This window comes from Phocoena phocoena, chromosome 11 (genome assembly GCF_963924675.1).
Source record: "Phocoena phocoena chromosome 11, mPhoPho1.1, whole genome shotgun sequence".
Taxonomy (NCBI): domain Eukaryota; kingdom Metazoa; phylum Chordata; class Mammalia; order Artiodactyla; family Phocoenidae; genus Phocoena; species Phocoena phocoena.
Genome location: NC_089229.1, coordinates 100422220 through 100440510, shown reverse-complemented (window position 1 = coordinate 100440510; position 18291 = coordinate 100422220). Strand labels below are relative to the sequence as shown.

General features: G+C 42.0%; 1 protein-coding gene across 3 annotated transcripts in view; it reads right to left on the bottom strand.

The window, feature by feature from the left end:
- Positions 1–18291, bottom strand: part of ERC1 (ELKS/RAB6-interacting/CAST family member 1) — a 357838-nt gene that overhangs the window by 37411 nt on the left and 302136 nt on the right. For 2 of the 3 annotated variants that reach the window (XM_065886875.1, XM_065886877.1), the window contains one exon: positions 16435–16533. In XM_065886875.1, the coding sequence (XP_065742947.1) occupies positions 16435–16533 (99 nt within the window). Of the gene's footprint in view, positions 1–14939; positions 14967–16434; positions 16534–18291 lie in introns of those variants that run through there. The other variant, XM_065886878.1, reaches the window with a different exon arrangement.

Here is an 18291-nt window from a genome sequence, read left to right as displayed (position 1 = left end):
ATCTCTCCTCCTGACCCACCCACATGAAGAATCTTCATTTCCACTCCACACACACACCAGAACCGTCATATATCTAAGAATCTAAGAGGGATCTTGGCTGCTCTGACAGAGCTGTCCTTGCTGGATTTATGTCTGCCACAGTCAATCAGGAAATCATATTGCAAAAGCAAATTCTTTCTGAAAATTTTATACACCATGAACAAAACCCATGGATTAACGATTTCCAGACATCACCCCTTCCACCTTGGGAGTAATCCAGGCTTTGGGTGGAAGAAAAAGATTTGGGAAAAACAAAAATTAGGAAGACTGTTTTTCTCTACCCATTTTCTTTATTTGGGAATAAAACCTTCACACAATCACTGAATTAATCTCTCTTCCCCCTAGTTCTGAAAGTTAAAGTCCCTTAGCGTGACACAAACTCTGACAGACGTCGCCATTTCAATGTTTCCAGCTGCTGAGGTTTAAGCAAAGCTTTATCATCGGAGGGTATGACAGTGACTATGACAAAAGAGTTCAGCTCAGAAATACCAGAAGTCCTACAAATTGTGACTGACGTTATATAAGGTAACCAGCCAGGGTAATTCAAGATTCAATAATCTGGGGCCCTCCGAGCCCTCCTCCGGAAGAAGGGCCCCTGTGCCCTGATTCCCCGATCCCCCTGATCCGACACAGGGCTCGGTAAGTGCTGACTGAAGATCAACTCTGAAGTGTAGGGTCAGAGCAGGGCGGTCCCACTGGGATGCGAGATACAGAATGCTGAGAATGGGCAAACCCACACATTCCGATTGAGCCGAGAGGCCCTGAGGGAAAAACTGCAGAGTACGGCCAGTAAAGAAACGGGGTGTGGGGCAGTCCAAGGAACCAGAAACGGGGGCACAGCTAGACTGAAGCATGGGAGGCTACCTGCTGTAACAAAGAATAAGCAGCTTCTGGTACAGTCGTAAAGTGACCTGATAGAGGGGGAAAAAAGTTAAGTTTGTGCAGAATCTTCGTATTGGTTTTATCTACTAGGCTCTAGCCCCACCTTTTAGTACTCATAAGAAACCTATCATGCACATGGACCCACATCCAAATTTTGTAGCGATTGCAGTGAGGGAATGCAAAGGACAGAGACCATGTTTCTGATAGGATCAGAGGACCTAACACTTTATGGGTGTTTAGAAAACGGAGAACAACGGACAAGTGAAACAGAAACTCCCAACCCTAGAAAGCAAGCGAAGAAGAAAAGGGAGAGGAGGACATAGGAACACCTTTCTTCACCATATTCATCTGTCCCTGTTGTTAGTGCTTTCCCTGGTTTCCTCCAGGGAGCATGCTTCTGGTGTTGTGGACTTGAACAGCAACGAACAGGAGGAAAAGCTCTCTCTGTGCTTTAAGCAAACTGCCCAAATGTACGCCTCACACAAGCTGGGGGGACTCTTCGTACTCAGTTGCCCTGTGGGCTCTAGCAGCTATAACCTTCTTACATATGAGATGCCACTGCTGACAAGAAACAGAAGCATGGGGAGCCAAGTCTCTGCCATCTTCTTCATCTAAGCAGTAAAAGCTCAAGACACTTGGTCTGATGTGCTTCTCTCGTTTGTCTGGCAAGCCACCCACACGTCATTTCCCAGATGTGCCATTTCAAAGCACAGTGCAGAGCCATCCTATAGTGGGCACGTGTGTTTCCGACTATGCCGTGAGTCCAGTGAGGCACGTTCTATGTAGCTGGAGGTTTTCAGCTTTCCCTGACTCCATTACCGTGCCTGTCTCAATGAGCATACATTTCTGTGCACGAGAATAAAGCAACGGGTCCACGTGTTAAGACACACTCGTACGTTTACGTGCACGCGCGCACACACGCACACACACGGAATGTGGTCTGACCGGGAGGGCCCAGGCTCCTCTGAACTGGAACTCCTGCACCTTTGCCTATCTTGCATCAACGACAACTTGTATGTTCCAGGGAAGCACGGCTGTTTGCCCAGCTGCTTGTCTTACCTATGATTAGGTTAGTTGCTTCCCTCATGGCAGATTTTTGTTAGTTAGCCATGGAAGTCACTGAGGTGGTCCTCAGCATCTCATGATCTTAACTAGGAATTTTATCTACTTGAACACTTCTCTGGCAAGAGCAGCTGTGGCACCTCACACCTTACAGCACCACCTGTTAAGTAGACACAGTGGTGTCCCTCTTTAGTGCCAGGGAAGGCTATGTGACTGGCTGTGGCCAGGGCCACGGCCACGGCCATTAACACGATCATTCAAACACTGCAGCCATATGCATGCAGGCCCTTGGCTGGTGATTATGTTAATTACTGGGCATCTAGTTTCAGAAGCTGTGGTGAAAAAAGGCTTTTTTACCCAGAGGCTACCCTTAACAGAGACAGATTTGTATCAGTCATGTTGTGTGCTACAATATCTTTGCACTGCATTGATGACTCTGCAACACTGCAAAGCCACAAAGCAGTTAACAGCATGGGCTCTGGAGACAGACTGGCTTACCTCTGGGGCCTGCAACCTTCTAGCTATGAGACCTGGGTCAAATTACTCTGAGGACAGTATACCTTATGAGACTGTAATAATCCACGTGTCCATCACACGGTAAGCTTCTTCAGTAATTATTCACCATTATTATTTCCAAGAACCTGTTTTACCATCTGTAAAATGGGAATGACAATTCTCATCCGTGTGAGAATTTGAGCACACGTAAAATGCAAGGTACTCTTGACTAACTCCAGCTGACATTCTGACCCCGAGGACACCTTAACCCCATCATTTGCACTGAGCTCCACCAATGACCGGATGGCTACAAAAGGGCACATGAAGAGATGAGAAGCACAAAGAAGAACTGGAAAAGCAACACAATAGACCAGAGGTCAGTAAATAAATGACAGTCCATGCACCAAATCCAGCATCACTGCCTGTTTTTGTACAGTCCATCACTAAGAATGGTTTTTCAAATGGTTGGAAAAAAAATCAAAAGGGTATTTGGTGACGTGTGGAGATTATCTGAAAATCAAATTTCAGCACCCATAAATAAAGTTATATTAATCATAGTCATATTAACCTTCACTCATTTACATATTGTCTGAGGCTGCTTTCCCACTGAAAGAGCAGAGCTGAATAGTTTTGACGAACAGTAAAGTTCACAAAGTATAAAACATTTACTATCTGGACCTTTATGAAAAGGTCTGCCAATCTCTACAGTGGACCTGGACCTATTCCAGATAACAGGGTAACTATACGATTAGGGAGGAAATGCTTATAATTTTCTTACAGATTACTTAAGAAATAAATAATAATTACTGTTAAAAAATTCAATTCACAATGAATAGTACTTGTATTTAATAGTATTATCAACACAAAACAAAACATTGGCTAAATAGAGAACTGGATTTGGCAATGGGCATAAAAAGAAAATTCACAGTTGCAGAAAGTTCTAATTAGTAAAATTTGATCTGGACAAAATCCCTGATTGATAAATAAAGTCATTATAAAGTGTAAATATGGAAAAGAATTGATACTAAAATGATTCAGTAAAATAAGAATATGGAAAAAGATGGACATTTTCAACCTCACGCCTGGAAAACTGATAAAGAAACTGAATTAACTTAGTTTCAGTTCCAGCAAATATTCAGTGAAAATCCCTTGACATTGGTATAACCTGATTTAGATGTTTGTGAACAGATCAAATGTTTCTATTGAGTCAAATATTCTCAAGGTTAAACACGGATAAAACGCTAAGTATATCGTTCTGAGCACAGAGGAAGTTATTTCAGTGATCATCGAGGTCATCGACACCTGCCTCCTTGCCCCACTTTCTAAACGAAAAATTCAACGGACGGGGAGGTGACCCGGGCTGTGAATGTGGCTGGACCGAAGTCACTCGGCGTCCAAGTGCCATAGCCACCATGGAACACGTGGGCTTGTGCAGGCCTGTTTATGTGAACAGTGCCTGTAGGCAAGCTACCTTTCTGAATCACAGTGGGGCTTTTGGGCTGTGTTCTCTGCCTGGGACGTTTCTGAGAACCACGCTTCCCGGTGATGAGCACACTGGCGATCCTCCTCCATCCCATCCACTGCCGCGGCATCCAGGCCGCATGGCCTCCTCCAGGACAGAGCCAGAAGCTCTGACGTCCCTCCCACCCACCCTCCACAGGTCGCCACGGCACACAAAGGTCATCGTGATCCACCCGCGCTGGCGGCACCAGCCGTGTGGCTTGTCACCCTGCCCCAACGCCTGTGGAGGTTGGCAGTTAAGTCCACACGTGCTTTGACATGCCTCCCCTCAAAAAGTAAAGCCTAAGACGCTCTGGTCCATTCAGCACAGATGGTCTCAGTGCCTTGCGCTGAAGGGACAGAACACAGTAGAGGCGGTGGTGTGTGACTTCCGATAATGGGTCATAAAAGTCACTGTGGCTTCCTCCTTGCTCCCTTCTCTTGAATCACCCATTTTGGGTCCGGATGGTGAGGAACTGAAGGTTCCTGCCAGTATGAGCTGTGGGTGAGCATCCTGGAGCGGATGCTCCGTCCCCACCGAGCTTTGGACAACTACAGACCCAGCTGACATCCTGACTGCAACCGCGGAGACACTCATGCAAGAGCTACCCAGCCAAGCTGCTTCCGAATTCATGACCTGCAGAAACCACTGACCTAACAGGGGTGTATTGCTTTCAATGCTGCCAAGTTTTGGGGTAATGTGTTGTGCAGAAATAGAGAATTAATTCACACCCTAAGCAGTAGCCACAGGGAGCTACTGAGAGTTCAACAGATTTACAGTATATCTGCCTGGCAATCGCCTACTGCTCCTTCAAGATGTGGCTCAAGTGTAACCTCCTCTGTGAGCCCTTGAGTCTCTGGTACAGACCTGGGCTTCCCTATGGCACCTCGGATTATTTTTTCTGTTGGAGAAAATCTGTCCTTCAGTATTTGTTTTATAGTCTTGAAACATGTATTTCAACCCATGTACCTAGTGCAGTGTAGGTACATAGGAGACTCCCAATAAATATCTTTGAGTTAATTTTCTCATTTCAGTCAGTTTTAAACCAAACAATAAAAACTTCAAACCGCACTTACGGGCTTACTCTGCACGACCTCAGGACCCAGGTGTCAGTAATGCACTGCGGAGAATGTGCTTCTTAGTTTGTAAAGATGTGAAGTCAGGGATAAACCCGCTGGTTCAATTCTGGAGGATGTAACGGTGTGAATACTAGATTTCAAATAGTGACCCATCAACAAAATGACTATGACAGTTTGAACATTTAAGATTCTTTCATTTAATACCCAAAATGCCAAAAGAAAAATCTGAATAACTTATTTTATATTCACGTGAAAAGGAACCCAGACAGTGTTACCAGAGTTTGGGGTTTGCCAAACCCCTTCTCATGCAGAAAGTCTGTGATTCTAGTCTTGAAGAAGAGAGAGAGGTATATGTTCAGTGTTGACTACCTTTCAATGAAAAGAAATGAAGTCTTGCTAACAAGTGGTTTGCCTTAAAACCTGAATTTTCACCACAAAGAACTAGCCATCTGTTTTGAATATTATAAAGACTAAGCCTCTATTTGTGCTCAGCTTTGATCTCCTAGGATAATAGGAAGACAGTGATACAGTCCAGCTACACCTCAATCAAGTGTGCTCACTTAATTTATCCCAGAAATGCTGACTGACAGATCCAGCTGGAAACTTTAGTCTCGTCATCCCAGGATCAGGAAGAAGGAGGCAGACACATCAAGGGAGAATAGCTTTTTTGTTTTGGTTGATGATGCATTTTTGTGTCCAAGAAAATATTCCTTTAACCCAAAACAGACAGTAACCCTAAAGACAGAGAGAACGTATAGAAAATAACAAATTAGGGAGAAGCTGAGGACAAGTTAATGAAAGAAATACTGCAGAACCCTATTGTAACAAGGCTGTTGTTACACAGTTCAGATAAAATGTGAGTCAAATCATATCCTCCAAAACATAACTCTATAGAGTAAAAGTGTGATACAGTAGGCAAGTGTCAGGCCTAGCTTCCAAAACCGGTATTAAAAGGGGTCCCACCACATGTTAACTGAGGGGTGGCTGATAAACCTGACAATGTATTCTAGAAGGTGGACTGGGAAGCCGGCAGTCCACGTCATAACCGTGTCAGATTACAGGATAAGCTGTTAGGGTACAGAGTAAATTAAAAGATTAAAATATCTACTACAAATGCATAAAATACATGCAACTTTTCTTTAGGGTAAAAGCTCACCAGTTTTTTATTTCAAAAATGATTTATTGGGCTCTGTAGGGTCCCCCCATTTTCAGAGGACTGTGAAAAACAATTAGGATGTGAAGAGTTTTATTCTGCATGAAGTACAAGGATATTTTTATTGTCCAGGAGGAATGTCTGCGTCACGAACGATACCACAAACAGGAGGAAGACGGCACTTCCTTATTAGTCAAATGCTGGTAATTGTTAAGGTAAGAACCCATGCATCTGAGAGCTTATGTTCCAGAGATGTCCAAAACACTGCAATTTTCAGTCTAAGAAATACATCGAGTGAGTCACAGGACAATGTCACCTTAAATCATTCAGCAGAAACTACAAAAATGTAGGATGTACCTGTGGAACACTGTAAACTCTGTCTTAAAAATACACTGAGAGGGGCTTCCCTGGTGGCGCAGTGGTTGAGAGTCCGCCTGCCGATGCAGGGGACGTGGGTTCGTGCCCCGGTCCGGGAAGATCCCACATGCCGCGGAGCGACTGGGCCCTGAGCCATGGCCGCTGGGCCTGCGCGTCCGGAGCCTGTGCTCCGCAACGGGAGAGGCCACAACGGTGAGAGGCCCGCGTACCGCAAAAAAAAAAAAAAAAAAAACCAAAACAAAACACTGAGAGAAGGGTCTCTCCCCCAGATTACTCACAACTCACTCATGTGGCCTAAGAAGAGGTCCCTGCCTCACTGAGCTCGTGTGATCACCAAGCCTGTCAAGAATCACTTACAGCCACCGTGCAGGGGTGGCGCTCCTGCTTCTTTCTACGGCCTGAAAATAACCCTCTGGTCAGGAAAGACTTCAGAAGAAAGTGTCACCTGCCGCCAAGGGTGCTTCTTAAAGGTGATTAGGTCTGACAATGTCTGTGGCTGACCTCCCGCACAGATACCTGGGAGAGGTGTCTACACTGTTGCTCAGGCAGTACTGGTGACATCACTGATGATTCAGTAAAGAAGACATTTCTTTTGCTGCAGGAAAAATTAATTACTAGGATTGTGGGTTACTTGTGCAATGGGAGGAATGTTACTGTATTAGGAGAGAGGAGAAGTCTAAAGTGAAGAGGAACATCAAAGGATCTTGTAAGTATTCGAGGATTTTTACCACAATCACCACCAATGTCACACAGTCCTTTACTGAGCCTTTCCTGTGTGCCAGGCAGAGGGCTAAGTACACTGAATACATTAGTACATGTAATCCTCCCAAGAACCTTCACTATAGGTTTTATTACTGCCATTTAACAAACGAGGAACCTGATGCTTAGAGAACAGGTCGAGTGACTTGTGGGAAATTACACAGCTACCGAGCTGGACTCAAATCAGATCTGGAGCCAAAGCATGCTATTTACCACCAAACTAAATGGCCATAAAGTAATATAACTGCCGTATAGGGGACACAGGAGAAAACATGCTTTTTCAGTTTCACAGGTAGGACGTGATAGGAGAAAATAAGAGAGACAGGATAAATAAAATCAGAAACGAAAGAGGAGACGTTACAACTGATACCAGACCAATACAAAGAACCATGAGGCTACTGTGAACAGCTACATGCCGACAATTTGCACAGCCGAGAAGAACTGGATTAATCCCTAGAAACGTACAACCTACCGAGACTGAATCATGAAGAAACAGAAAATTGGAACAGACCAATAACAAGTAAGGGAACTGAATCAGTAATTAAAAACCTCCCAAGAAAGAAAAGCTGACGACCAGCTGGTTTCATTAGTGAATTCTACCAAACATTTAAAGAATTAACACCAATCTTTTAAAAACTCTTCCAAAAAAAATAAGAGGACAGAACTCTTCCAAGTTCATTTTACAATGCCAGCATTACCTGATACCAAAACCAGAAAAAGATGCCACAAGAAAAGAAAATTACATGCCAATATCTCTGATGAACATAGATGGAAAAATTCTCGACAAAATATTAGCAAACCAAATTCAACAATACATTAAAAGGATCATGTACCATGATCAAGTGGGGTCTATTCCAGGGATGCAAGGATGGTTCAACATCTGCAAATCAATCAATGTGACATACCACATTAACAAAATGAAGGACAAAAATCACATAATCATCTCAATAGGTGCAGAAAAAGCATCTGACAAAATTTAACATCCACTTATTAAAAAAAAAAATCTCAACAAAGCAGAAACAGAGGGAACATTCCTCAACATAAAAAAAGGCAACATAATGACAAGTCCACAGCTAACATAATACTCAATGATGAAAAGCTGAGAGCTTTTCCTCTAAGATCAGGAACAAGACAAGGATGTCCACTCTCACCACTCTTATTCAACATGGTATTGGGAGTCCTAGCCAGAGCAGTTAGACAAGAAAAAGAAATAAAAGGCAGCCAAATAGAAATGGAAGAAGTAAAACTATCACTGCTTGCAGATGACATGATATTATATGCAGAAAACCATAAAGACTCTGTCAAAAAACTGTTAGAACTTATAAAAGAATTCAGTAATATTGCAGAATACAAAATTAATACACAAAATCAGTTGCATTTCTATACACTAATAACACACTATCAAAAAGAGAAATTAAGAAAACAATCTCATTTACAATTGTATCAGAAAGAATAAAATACCTAGGAATAAATGTAACCAAGGAGGTAAAAGACCTGTTCCTTGAAAACTGTAAGACATTGATAAAAGAAATTGAAGAAGACACAAATAAATGGAAAGATAGCCTGTGCTCATGGATTTAAGGAATTAATACTGTTAAAATGTTCATACTACCCAAAGCAATATACAGATTCAATGCAATCCCTATCAAAATTCCAATGGCATTTTTCACAGAAACAGAACAAAGAATCGTAAAATTTGTATGAAACCATAAAAGACCCCCAAATAGCCAAAGAAATCTTGAGAAAGAAGAACGAAACTGGAGGCATTATGCTCCCTGATTTCAAATATATTTCAAAGCTATAGTAATTAAAACAGTATGGTACTGGCATAAAAAGAGACATATAGATCAATGGAACAGAATAGAGAGCCCAGAAATAAACCCATGGATATATTGGCCAATTAATTTATGACAAAGGAGGCAAGAATATACAATGGGGAAAGGACAGTCTCTTCAATAAATGGTACTGGAAAACTGGACAGTTACATGCAAAAGAATGAAACTGGACCAAAATCTTACACCATACACAAAAATTAACTCAAAAAGGATGAAAGCCTTGAATGTGAGACCTGAAACCATAAAACTCCTATAAGAAAACATAGGTGGTAAGCTCCTTGACATAGATCTTGGGGATGAATTTTTGAATCTGACACCAAAAGCACAAGCAACAAAAGCAAAAATAAACTAGTGGGACTACATCAAACTAAAAAGCTTCTTCACAGCAAAGGAAACCATCAACAAAATGAAGACAACCTAGTGAATGGGAGAAAATATTTGCAAATCATATATCTGATAAGGGGCTAATATCCAAAATTTATAAAGAAGTCATATAACTCAATAGCAAAAAATTCAACGAAAGTGGGCAGAAATAGACATTTTTCCAAAAAGACATACAGATGGCCAACAGGTACATGAAAAGGCACTCAACATAACTAATCATGAGGGAAATGCAAATCAAAACCACAATGAAATCACCTCACACTTGTTGGTTACTACTAAAAAGACAAGTGATAAGTGTTGGTGAGGATGTGGAGAAAATGGAACCCTTTTGCACTGTTGGTGGGAATGTAAATTGATGCAGTCACTATGGAAAACGGCATGGAGATTCCTCAAAAGTTCAAAATAGAACTACCATATGATCCTGTAATTCCACTTCTGAGTATATATCCAAAGGAAATAAAAACACTACCTTGAAAAGATATCTGCACACCTGTGTTCCTTGCAGTGTTATTTATAATAGCGAAGACACACAGACAACCTAACTGTCCACTGATGGATAAAGAAAAATGTGGTGTATATACAGTTACCCTTGAACAATGCAGGGGTTAGGGGCACTGACCCTCTGAAGAGTCAAAAATCTGTGTCTAACTTATAGTTGGCCTTTTGTTCTGTGGTGCCTCTGTATCCATCGTTCCATAACTGCAGATTCAACCCACTGCCAATTGTGTAGTACTATACTATTTACTATTGCCAAAAAAAAAAAAAATCTATGTATAAGTGGACCTGTGCAGTTCAAACCTGTGTTGTTGAAGGGCCAACTGTACACACACACACACACACACACACACACACACACACACACACAGTAATATTACTCAGCCAGTAAAAAAGAAGAAAATCCTGCCATTTGTGACAACATGGATGGACCTTGAGGGTATTATGCTTAGTGAAACAAGTCAGACAAAGAAAAAGACAAATACTCTACAATCTCACTTACATGTGGAACCTAGAAAAACCAAACTCACAGATACAGGGAACAGATTTGGCAGTTGTCCGTGGTGGGGTTTGGGGGTGGGTCAAACAGTTGAGGGGGTCAAAAGGTGTAAACTTCCAGTTATATGATAAATATGCCCTGGGGATATAAGGCATGGTGTCTATTGTATATCTGAAAGTTATTAAAAGAGTAGACCTTAAAGTTCTCATCACAAGAAAAAAAACTGTAATTATGTGAGCTGACAGATGCTAACTAAACTTACTGCGGTGATCATTTGGCAATATATACATATACCAAATCATTATGTTGTGCATCTTGGATTAATACAATGCTATTTATCACTTATATCTCAAGAAAATGGGGGGGAGGGGGTTGCCACATAGAGAATGAGCTTTGGTTTAAATAAACGTCAGGAGAATAGTCAAAATGTAGGCAAAGATCATTGAAGTCAGGTGCTTGTAAAGCTCCCATTCTTCTATCACCTCTCTGCTGAAACCATTCTACACAGTGTGTGCACCCAGATGATTATTTTCTCTTGTGATTTAACTTGGAGTACCTCCTCACTATATTATCATAAGGTTCTTTTTCTTTTTCTTCCTTCAGTGTTAAATATCACAAGCCTAGGGCCAATGCACAGTTAACCTGGGAGGTTACTAACTTCCTAAAGTAAATACCTTTTTATCCATAGCATCTCATCCTCTATGACAGGGGTCCCCAACCCCCGGGCCACGGACCGCTACTGGTCATGGCCTGTTAGGAACCGCGCTGTATAGCAGGAGAGGAGTGGCGGGCAAGCGAGCGAAGCTTCATCTGTATTTACAGCCGCTCCCCATCGCTCGCATTACCGCCTGAGCTCCACCTCCTGTCAGATCAGCAGCGGCATTAGATTCTCACAGGAGCGCGAACCCTACTGGGAACTGCGCGTGCGAGGGATCTAGGTCGCGTGCTCCTTATGAGAATCTAATGCCTGATGACCTGAGGGGGAGCTGAGGCGCTGATGCTAGCGCTGGGGAGCGGCTGCAAATGCAGATCATCATTAGCAGAGAGGTCTGACTGCACAGAGACCATAATAAACCAATTGCTTGCAGACTCCTATCAAAACCCTATCAGTGAGTGGCAAGTGAAAACAAGCTCCCACTGACTCTGCATTATGGAGAGTTGCATAATTATTTCATTATATATAACAATGTAATAATAACAGAAATAACAATAAAGTAGAAATAAATAATAGAAATAATAATAAAATGCACAATAAATGTACTGTGCTTGAATCATCCCGAAACCATCCCCCCACCCCCCAACCCCTGGTCCGGGGAAAAACTTTCCTCCACGAAACCGGTCCCTGGTGCCAAAAAGGCTGGGGACCGCTGCTCTGCGAGATGTCTAAAATAACAGCATAAAAAAGAAACATATTCTTTTATCTATAAAGGAAATGATGTTATCTGGCAATCTGCTCTCCAGAAAACTCTAGAAAGTCAATATTCAATAAGTGTTAATTGAATGCCTGTTATTGCCAGACGAGACAGAGTGACTTTTCGTGTTAGTTTACACTGCTCCTTGTTGACTTAAGACTAATAAAGTAGATTTGAAGACAAAGAATATTCCTGGAAAATAAAGAGGGACATTTCATAATGACAGGGAGGTCAGTCTATCAAGAGTATACAACAATCAAAAATAGGTGTGCAAATAATAACAGAGCTTCAAAATACATGAAGCAAAAATTGAGAATTCAAAGGACAAATAGAATAATTCCAATTAGACCTGGAGATTTGAATGCTCCTCTCTCAGCATTTAATAGACTGCCCCCCACCCCCCTGCCAATTTTTAGTAAAGTCACAGGAGATCTGAACAACGCTGTCAGCCGCCTGGACCTATCGATGTTTAGAGAAGACTGTGTGCAATAACTGAAGAATATCACTCTTTTCAAGAGCACATGGTACGTTCACCAAGATGATCATTTTCTGGGCCATAAAGCATAAGTCTGAGAAATGATTACATCTAGTAAGGCTCATACTTTGCTGGTACACATGGTGTTTTTAAAAATTTTTACACGCAAAACATTATTTATGTTCTTAAGTTTGATAAGGCAAATCATCAACTTCAAAAGCTTGACATTTTGTTAAGAAAATCTGTTCTCTGTAGAATTAGCAAGTAAAGCGGATAGCAAGTCAAGACTTGGGCAATGTTTTAGGGATCACTCATGCATTTCTTTAGGTAAAACCTTTATCATATAATTATATTCACAGCACATTTTAGAAAACTTGAAATACTCTACCATAGAAACTCCAGCTGTGGCCAGCTAATTGCAACTGCACTTCGTTAAACCAGCGACTGTTAATATTTTAGTGCAGTAAGATCAATAGTGCAATAATTTAAGAAAAACTCGGTAGCATTTGAACACTTGTGAGGAGTTAGATCCTATTGTGGGAGAAGAGAAAGGAGAACAGGGACTCAGGAACAAGGTCATGTGAAGGTGGCTCATTTCTCAGTCTCCCGGTGAGGTTACCTACGGGCCGTGTTTCCTATGACACCAACGGGGCTGGGCTTCCTGCTGAGGCCTGCACAGAAGCTCCTGTGTTCTGCCAGAACAGACGAGGCAGCTTCACACCGGGGGAGGCGCCTGCTGAACTGCATTCAGCTCCTGCGTGGCCCCAACAGGCTCCACGATGCCCAGCTCCACCGCCCCCCACTAGCGTGTAGTGTAGATAAAGAGAATAGCACACGGACTCGCTCAGCTGCAGCGCTGTCTGGCATGCGGGGTTCAAAGAGCTTTTTTTTTAATTGGAGTATAATTGCTTTACAAGGTTGTGTTAGTTCCTGCTGCACAGCGAAGTGATCAGCTATAGGTACACACGTGTCCCCTCCCCCTTGGGCCTCCCTCCCACGCCCGCCATCCCACCCATCTAGGTCACCAGTGAGCACCAAGCTGCGCTCCCTGTGCTATACAGCAGGTTCCCACTGGCTATCTGTTTTACACATGGCAGTGTATTTATGTCAATCCTAATCTCCCAATTCACCCCACACCCCTTTCCCCACCCCCTGTGTCCACACGTCCATCCTCTACTTCTGTGCAGATGGACCTAGAGTCTGTCATACAGAGTGAAGTAAGTCAGAAAGGGAAAAGCAAATACTGTATATTAATGCACGTATGTGGAATCTAGAAAAACGGTACGGATGAACCTCTCTGCAGGGCAGGAATAGAGACCCAAAGGGCTTTGTGGTTGGCATCACGCATTTCAGCTTCTTTCACAGCCTCAGGATAAAGCCACATGGAAAGTTTCCCGTCTTCACAGTGCACGCCTCTTTCCACAACTTACCTCATTGTTCTCCTCGGCTGTGTTTGCAGCGAGAGGTCTACACGACCCTCATCATTTTAAGGAGGGTGACACCAAGACACAGACTCTTCAGGAAGAAACAACTCCAGAAGAGTGAGATCGCCAATAAGCACGGGCAGGGAATCCAGGGGTGCAAGGCCACCAATACGTGTGAACCTACTCATCATAATTATTACTTTTTCTAAGAAAAGGATTTCCTCAGTCAAACCTCCAGGGCATCGGATCAAAGAGAGATACTCACGCAGCTGGACTATATTTTCTAGCCAATTGGCCTGGAAAGGAGAATCTAGACAGTGTCCTGGCAACCGTTTAACACGGCAGCAATCCATAAAAGAGGGAAAAAGAACTCTGTAGACCGACTTTTTAAAAAGCCTTCTTTTGCTTCTTTATTTCTCTTTATTTATAAGGACAGTTTGGGGGTAATATCCAAGCTCTAGGGGTTGTCCAGGGTAGGCACTCTGGAAGAATTACTGACCCTGAGAATGCAGAGCATTCTTCTATAGACAGAAACTAATGGTTTTACTCCACAGTACAGGTTTTTTTTTTTTTTTTTTAAGACTATATACTTTAACTTATCATAAAAAGTATATCCCAAACCTACTGGCAGAGTATCTGATCAATTTTCTATTTCCGGTTTGATGTAAGTCACTATAAACCTTACCAGGACACTGTAATATCATGCTAGACAGAGTAGTTTATAAATAAAATAACAACAGGAGAAATTTATCAATAGTTACATGCCCTGGAAGTTCTCCCCAAAATGCATAAAAGAAATTATAAAAGTGACTATTAACACGCAACAAGAAAAAAAAGCCACAAACCCCAAACCCCACTATGTCAGAAGCATAGCAATACACACAGGAAATCAGGTGAAATGAGAAGGCAGAGAGCACACCAAGGATTCAGTGAATTACAGAGAAACAAGGCGTGAGATGATCGTGTGAAAAAAAGTGACGGCAAACAAACAGAAGGCATGTCTGTAGTTAAGGAGAGCCGTTTCTCACCGTGCTGAACAAATGGCTGCTCTAGGAGCACGTGGACGGCTATGCCCATATGCCCTCCTCCTCGTCCTACGGGACGGCAGAGACCCCAGAGCAGCGTGGGAACGAAAAGAGCTGGTTAGTATTCAAAACAGAGAGGCAAGCACACTGTAGCAGCAGCAAACAGTCTCTAACCTCCTGACCCTTTTTACATGAGGCTCTGACTCGTAATTAGTTTGTCACTGTACTTCCAGCCTTCCGACCTCTCCGAGATGCTCTCTCTATCCACTGCTGGATCTGGGCAACATTATCAAGTGGGAGGCTTTTCTTTATTTTTTGCCTTTTCCTCAACCTTTCCCCATTCCTGTCTGCCTCCCACTACTGCGAGGTATCCAATTCCTTGTATGTATTAGCGAAACCTGTTTCAAGGAAAGGATCTAGTACTCGTCTTATACACACTGGCATAAACTTAATGCCAGGTATCATGAAGCAGGCAGAACAAGCAAAGTGATGTCTGGCAGAGGGACAGACTGCTGACATCAGGCAGACGGCTCTCCATTCTGCCTGAGTCAAAGATTGTACTGCTTTCCCTCTAAAATATAAGGCCTGCCGCAACTGGCTAGGAAAATGTCATCAAACCACGACTATACCTTCTGAATCTTAGAACAAAATTGCATTTTCGATATTATTGCTGCTTTCACCTGCAATATTTCTTTTTCTTCTCCTAAGACAAAGCTATGCTATCATTTGGAGGAGATGCTCAGTGGGGGAGTTTTCCTTGACTCTTTAGTCATATGGATGTAATTACTTAACTATTATTTTTCTCCCTCAGCTGTATATTTTAAGATTGAGTGTGATGGAGATGTTGAAATCTGACTTTTGGCAATGGGATATGAGGTAATCTGTTCACTACTCTCCCCCATCCATCATATTCAAGATCTTGGGAGAGTTTCCTTCTTCCAAAAAAACTGGCATTGAGTATGGCTCCCCTTCAGGCTGACTCATCACTGCCTCTTTTGCATTGATGAGAAGTTGAAGGCAACAATTTAAGAATGACATACATAGATGGAGGGATCCACCAAGGAAATGGGAGCGAAGAAACTAAGTTTCAATCTTCACGTGTACTAGGTGATGAGCAGAGATTAAAATTTGCAGTTAAATAATATTCAGTAGTTATTACCGTTGCACTGCACTGTGCGTGCCTCACTGAGCTTACAAGGAGAGTTTTGGTTTTCTACTGAGGCACTGTTTCTTCAATAAGAAAAGCAGGACAGTTACAAATTAGTGAGTATCTCTGAGAAGATCAAATTTTTTTCTCATCTCAAGGGTTCTTTAGTGTCCTCAAATCTGCTGAGTATCTCCTCTTAAAATATTCAGAATCATGTACCACCTTCCTCTACAGAAACTGACTCTGTGTTACAAAAAAAAAAAAAGAGTTTTCAGAAACTGATTATTTTTATTTTTCTAACTTGTACCCCAGAATCTGTAATGTGCTAGTACAAAACACATCAAAATAAAAGCATACTGGTTTTCACAAGACAATCAAAAGCAGTCTTACCTGGTCTGGGGAGGGTTTATGATTGGTTTGACTGGAATGGGAGGATCTGAAGTGGTCATCCTCATAATTGTCGGCCATGAGCTTCATCCGATTTTGTGTCTAAGAGGAAATGATGCGTAAGGGTAAATTTAGGTAAAATTTCTGTGACACGCTGCAAAGTAACAAGTGCCTTAAGAATGTCCTAAGAAAGGATAAAACGAATCCTGTCCGAAATAAAATAAGTTAAACATAGGATTTCTGAGGCTACTGAGGGAAGAAAGTTTAGACACTATTATGGACTGAACTGGGTCCCCTCAAAATTCATGTTGAGGCCCTGATCCCCAAGCCGACTGTGTCTGCAGACAGCCTTTAGGAGATAAATTAGGGTTCAGTGAGGTCATAAGGTGGGGCCCTAATCTGATGGGACTGCGGCCCTGTAAGAAGAGGAAGCGGGAGATGAGTCCCCCTGCCGCATGGGAACACGGTGAGGAGGAGGCCTCTGTGAGCCAGGAAGAGGGCTCTCCCAGGAACCAAGGCAGCTGGCACCTTGATCTGGGACTTCCCAGCCTCCAGAATGGTGAGAAGATAAACTTCTGTTGTTTAAGTCACTCCGTCTATGGCATTTTGTGATGGCAGCCCGAGCAGGCTAAGACAAGCACCTAATTTCCACAGGAATTCTGGAGGGAGGAGTAACCTCCGTAAATTAAGTGCTTTATTGCAGGGCTTGTTTTTATTTTCTAAAATAAGGATCGGATTATACTGCATATAGGATAGAACTCTGCTAACTCTGTTTTTTCACTTCATGATATCAACACACAGGACCCATCTTTCCAGGTTACCATAAAATTACTCACCCTTTTTAACAACTATTCCATTTGGGGGGGGTGTTATATAACATACAGACCATAAATATTGGGGGAAAAGTTATCATTATCTGTAAATGAAATCATGATATACCTAGAAAATCCAAGAGAATCAACTGAAAAACGATTACAATTTACAATAAAGTTCAGCAAGGTGATCAGACAGAAGCTATATATTAAAATTCAATAGCTTTTCTTTACACCACCAACAAACAATTCAGGTTTTGGAAATGAATTGAAGATTCTGAAATCCTTCTCTTCAACCCTAGACCAGAAGAGGGTTATTATCCCACTGCCTCTTCTCCATGTTCACCCAAATGGAGGACTGGATTGGTAATTCTGTGTGCTTGGTTAATTTAAAACCCAGGTGAATGTAATATATATATATATGTATAAAACATTTTAGAGCATTCCCTTTGCAAAGCAAGCAATTCGGAAAATGCACGGTACAAACACTATGCATAAAATCAAACAGCAATATTGTAAAACCTGAAGTTTTAAAAGCATTAAAAATACATTTGTTAACATTATATGATTCAAAAATGTTCACTGTAGATAATCTAAAACACAAAAAGAAAAATTACCTGTAAATCCCTCTAACCAGTGATAATCATCGTTAATATTTAGGTGCACCTGTTCAGCCTCTTCCCTATGAACATAAAAAGCAGCATGCTTTTCCGATTTATTCTCTATTTCTGCTACGATATGGTATTTTTAAAATTGCTATATCTTATGGTATATTTTGATAGCTGGTAGGACGTGTTGTCCTTCTCTACCAATTCTGCTTTGTCAAAATCTGATTGGGTATCTTTGACACATTTTCTTTTCTAGATGAATCTAAAACATTTTGTCTAGTTCCATAAAAAAGTTTAGAGAGATATTTCTTTGGTATTTTTTCACATAATGATGCCTGAGCGAGGGTAGGGCCAAAGTGCCTGGGCCTGAATTCTAGTTCTGCCTCTTACCAGCTAGCTCAGCTGGGGCAAGCTACTCGGAGCCTCAATTTCCTCACCTT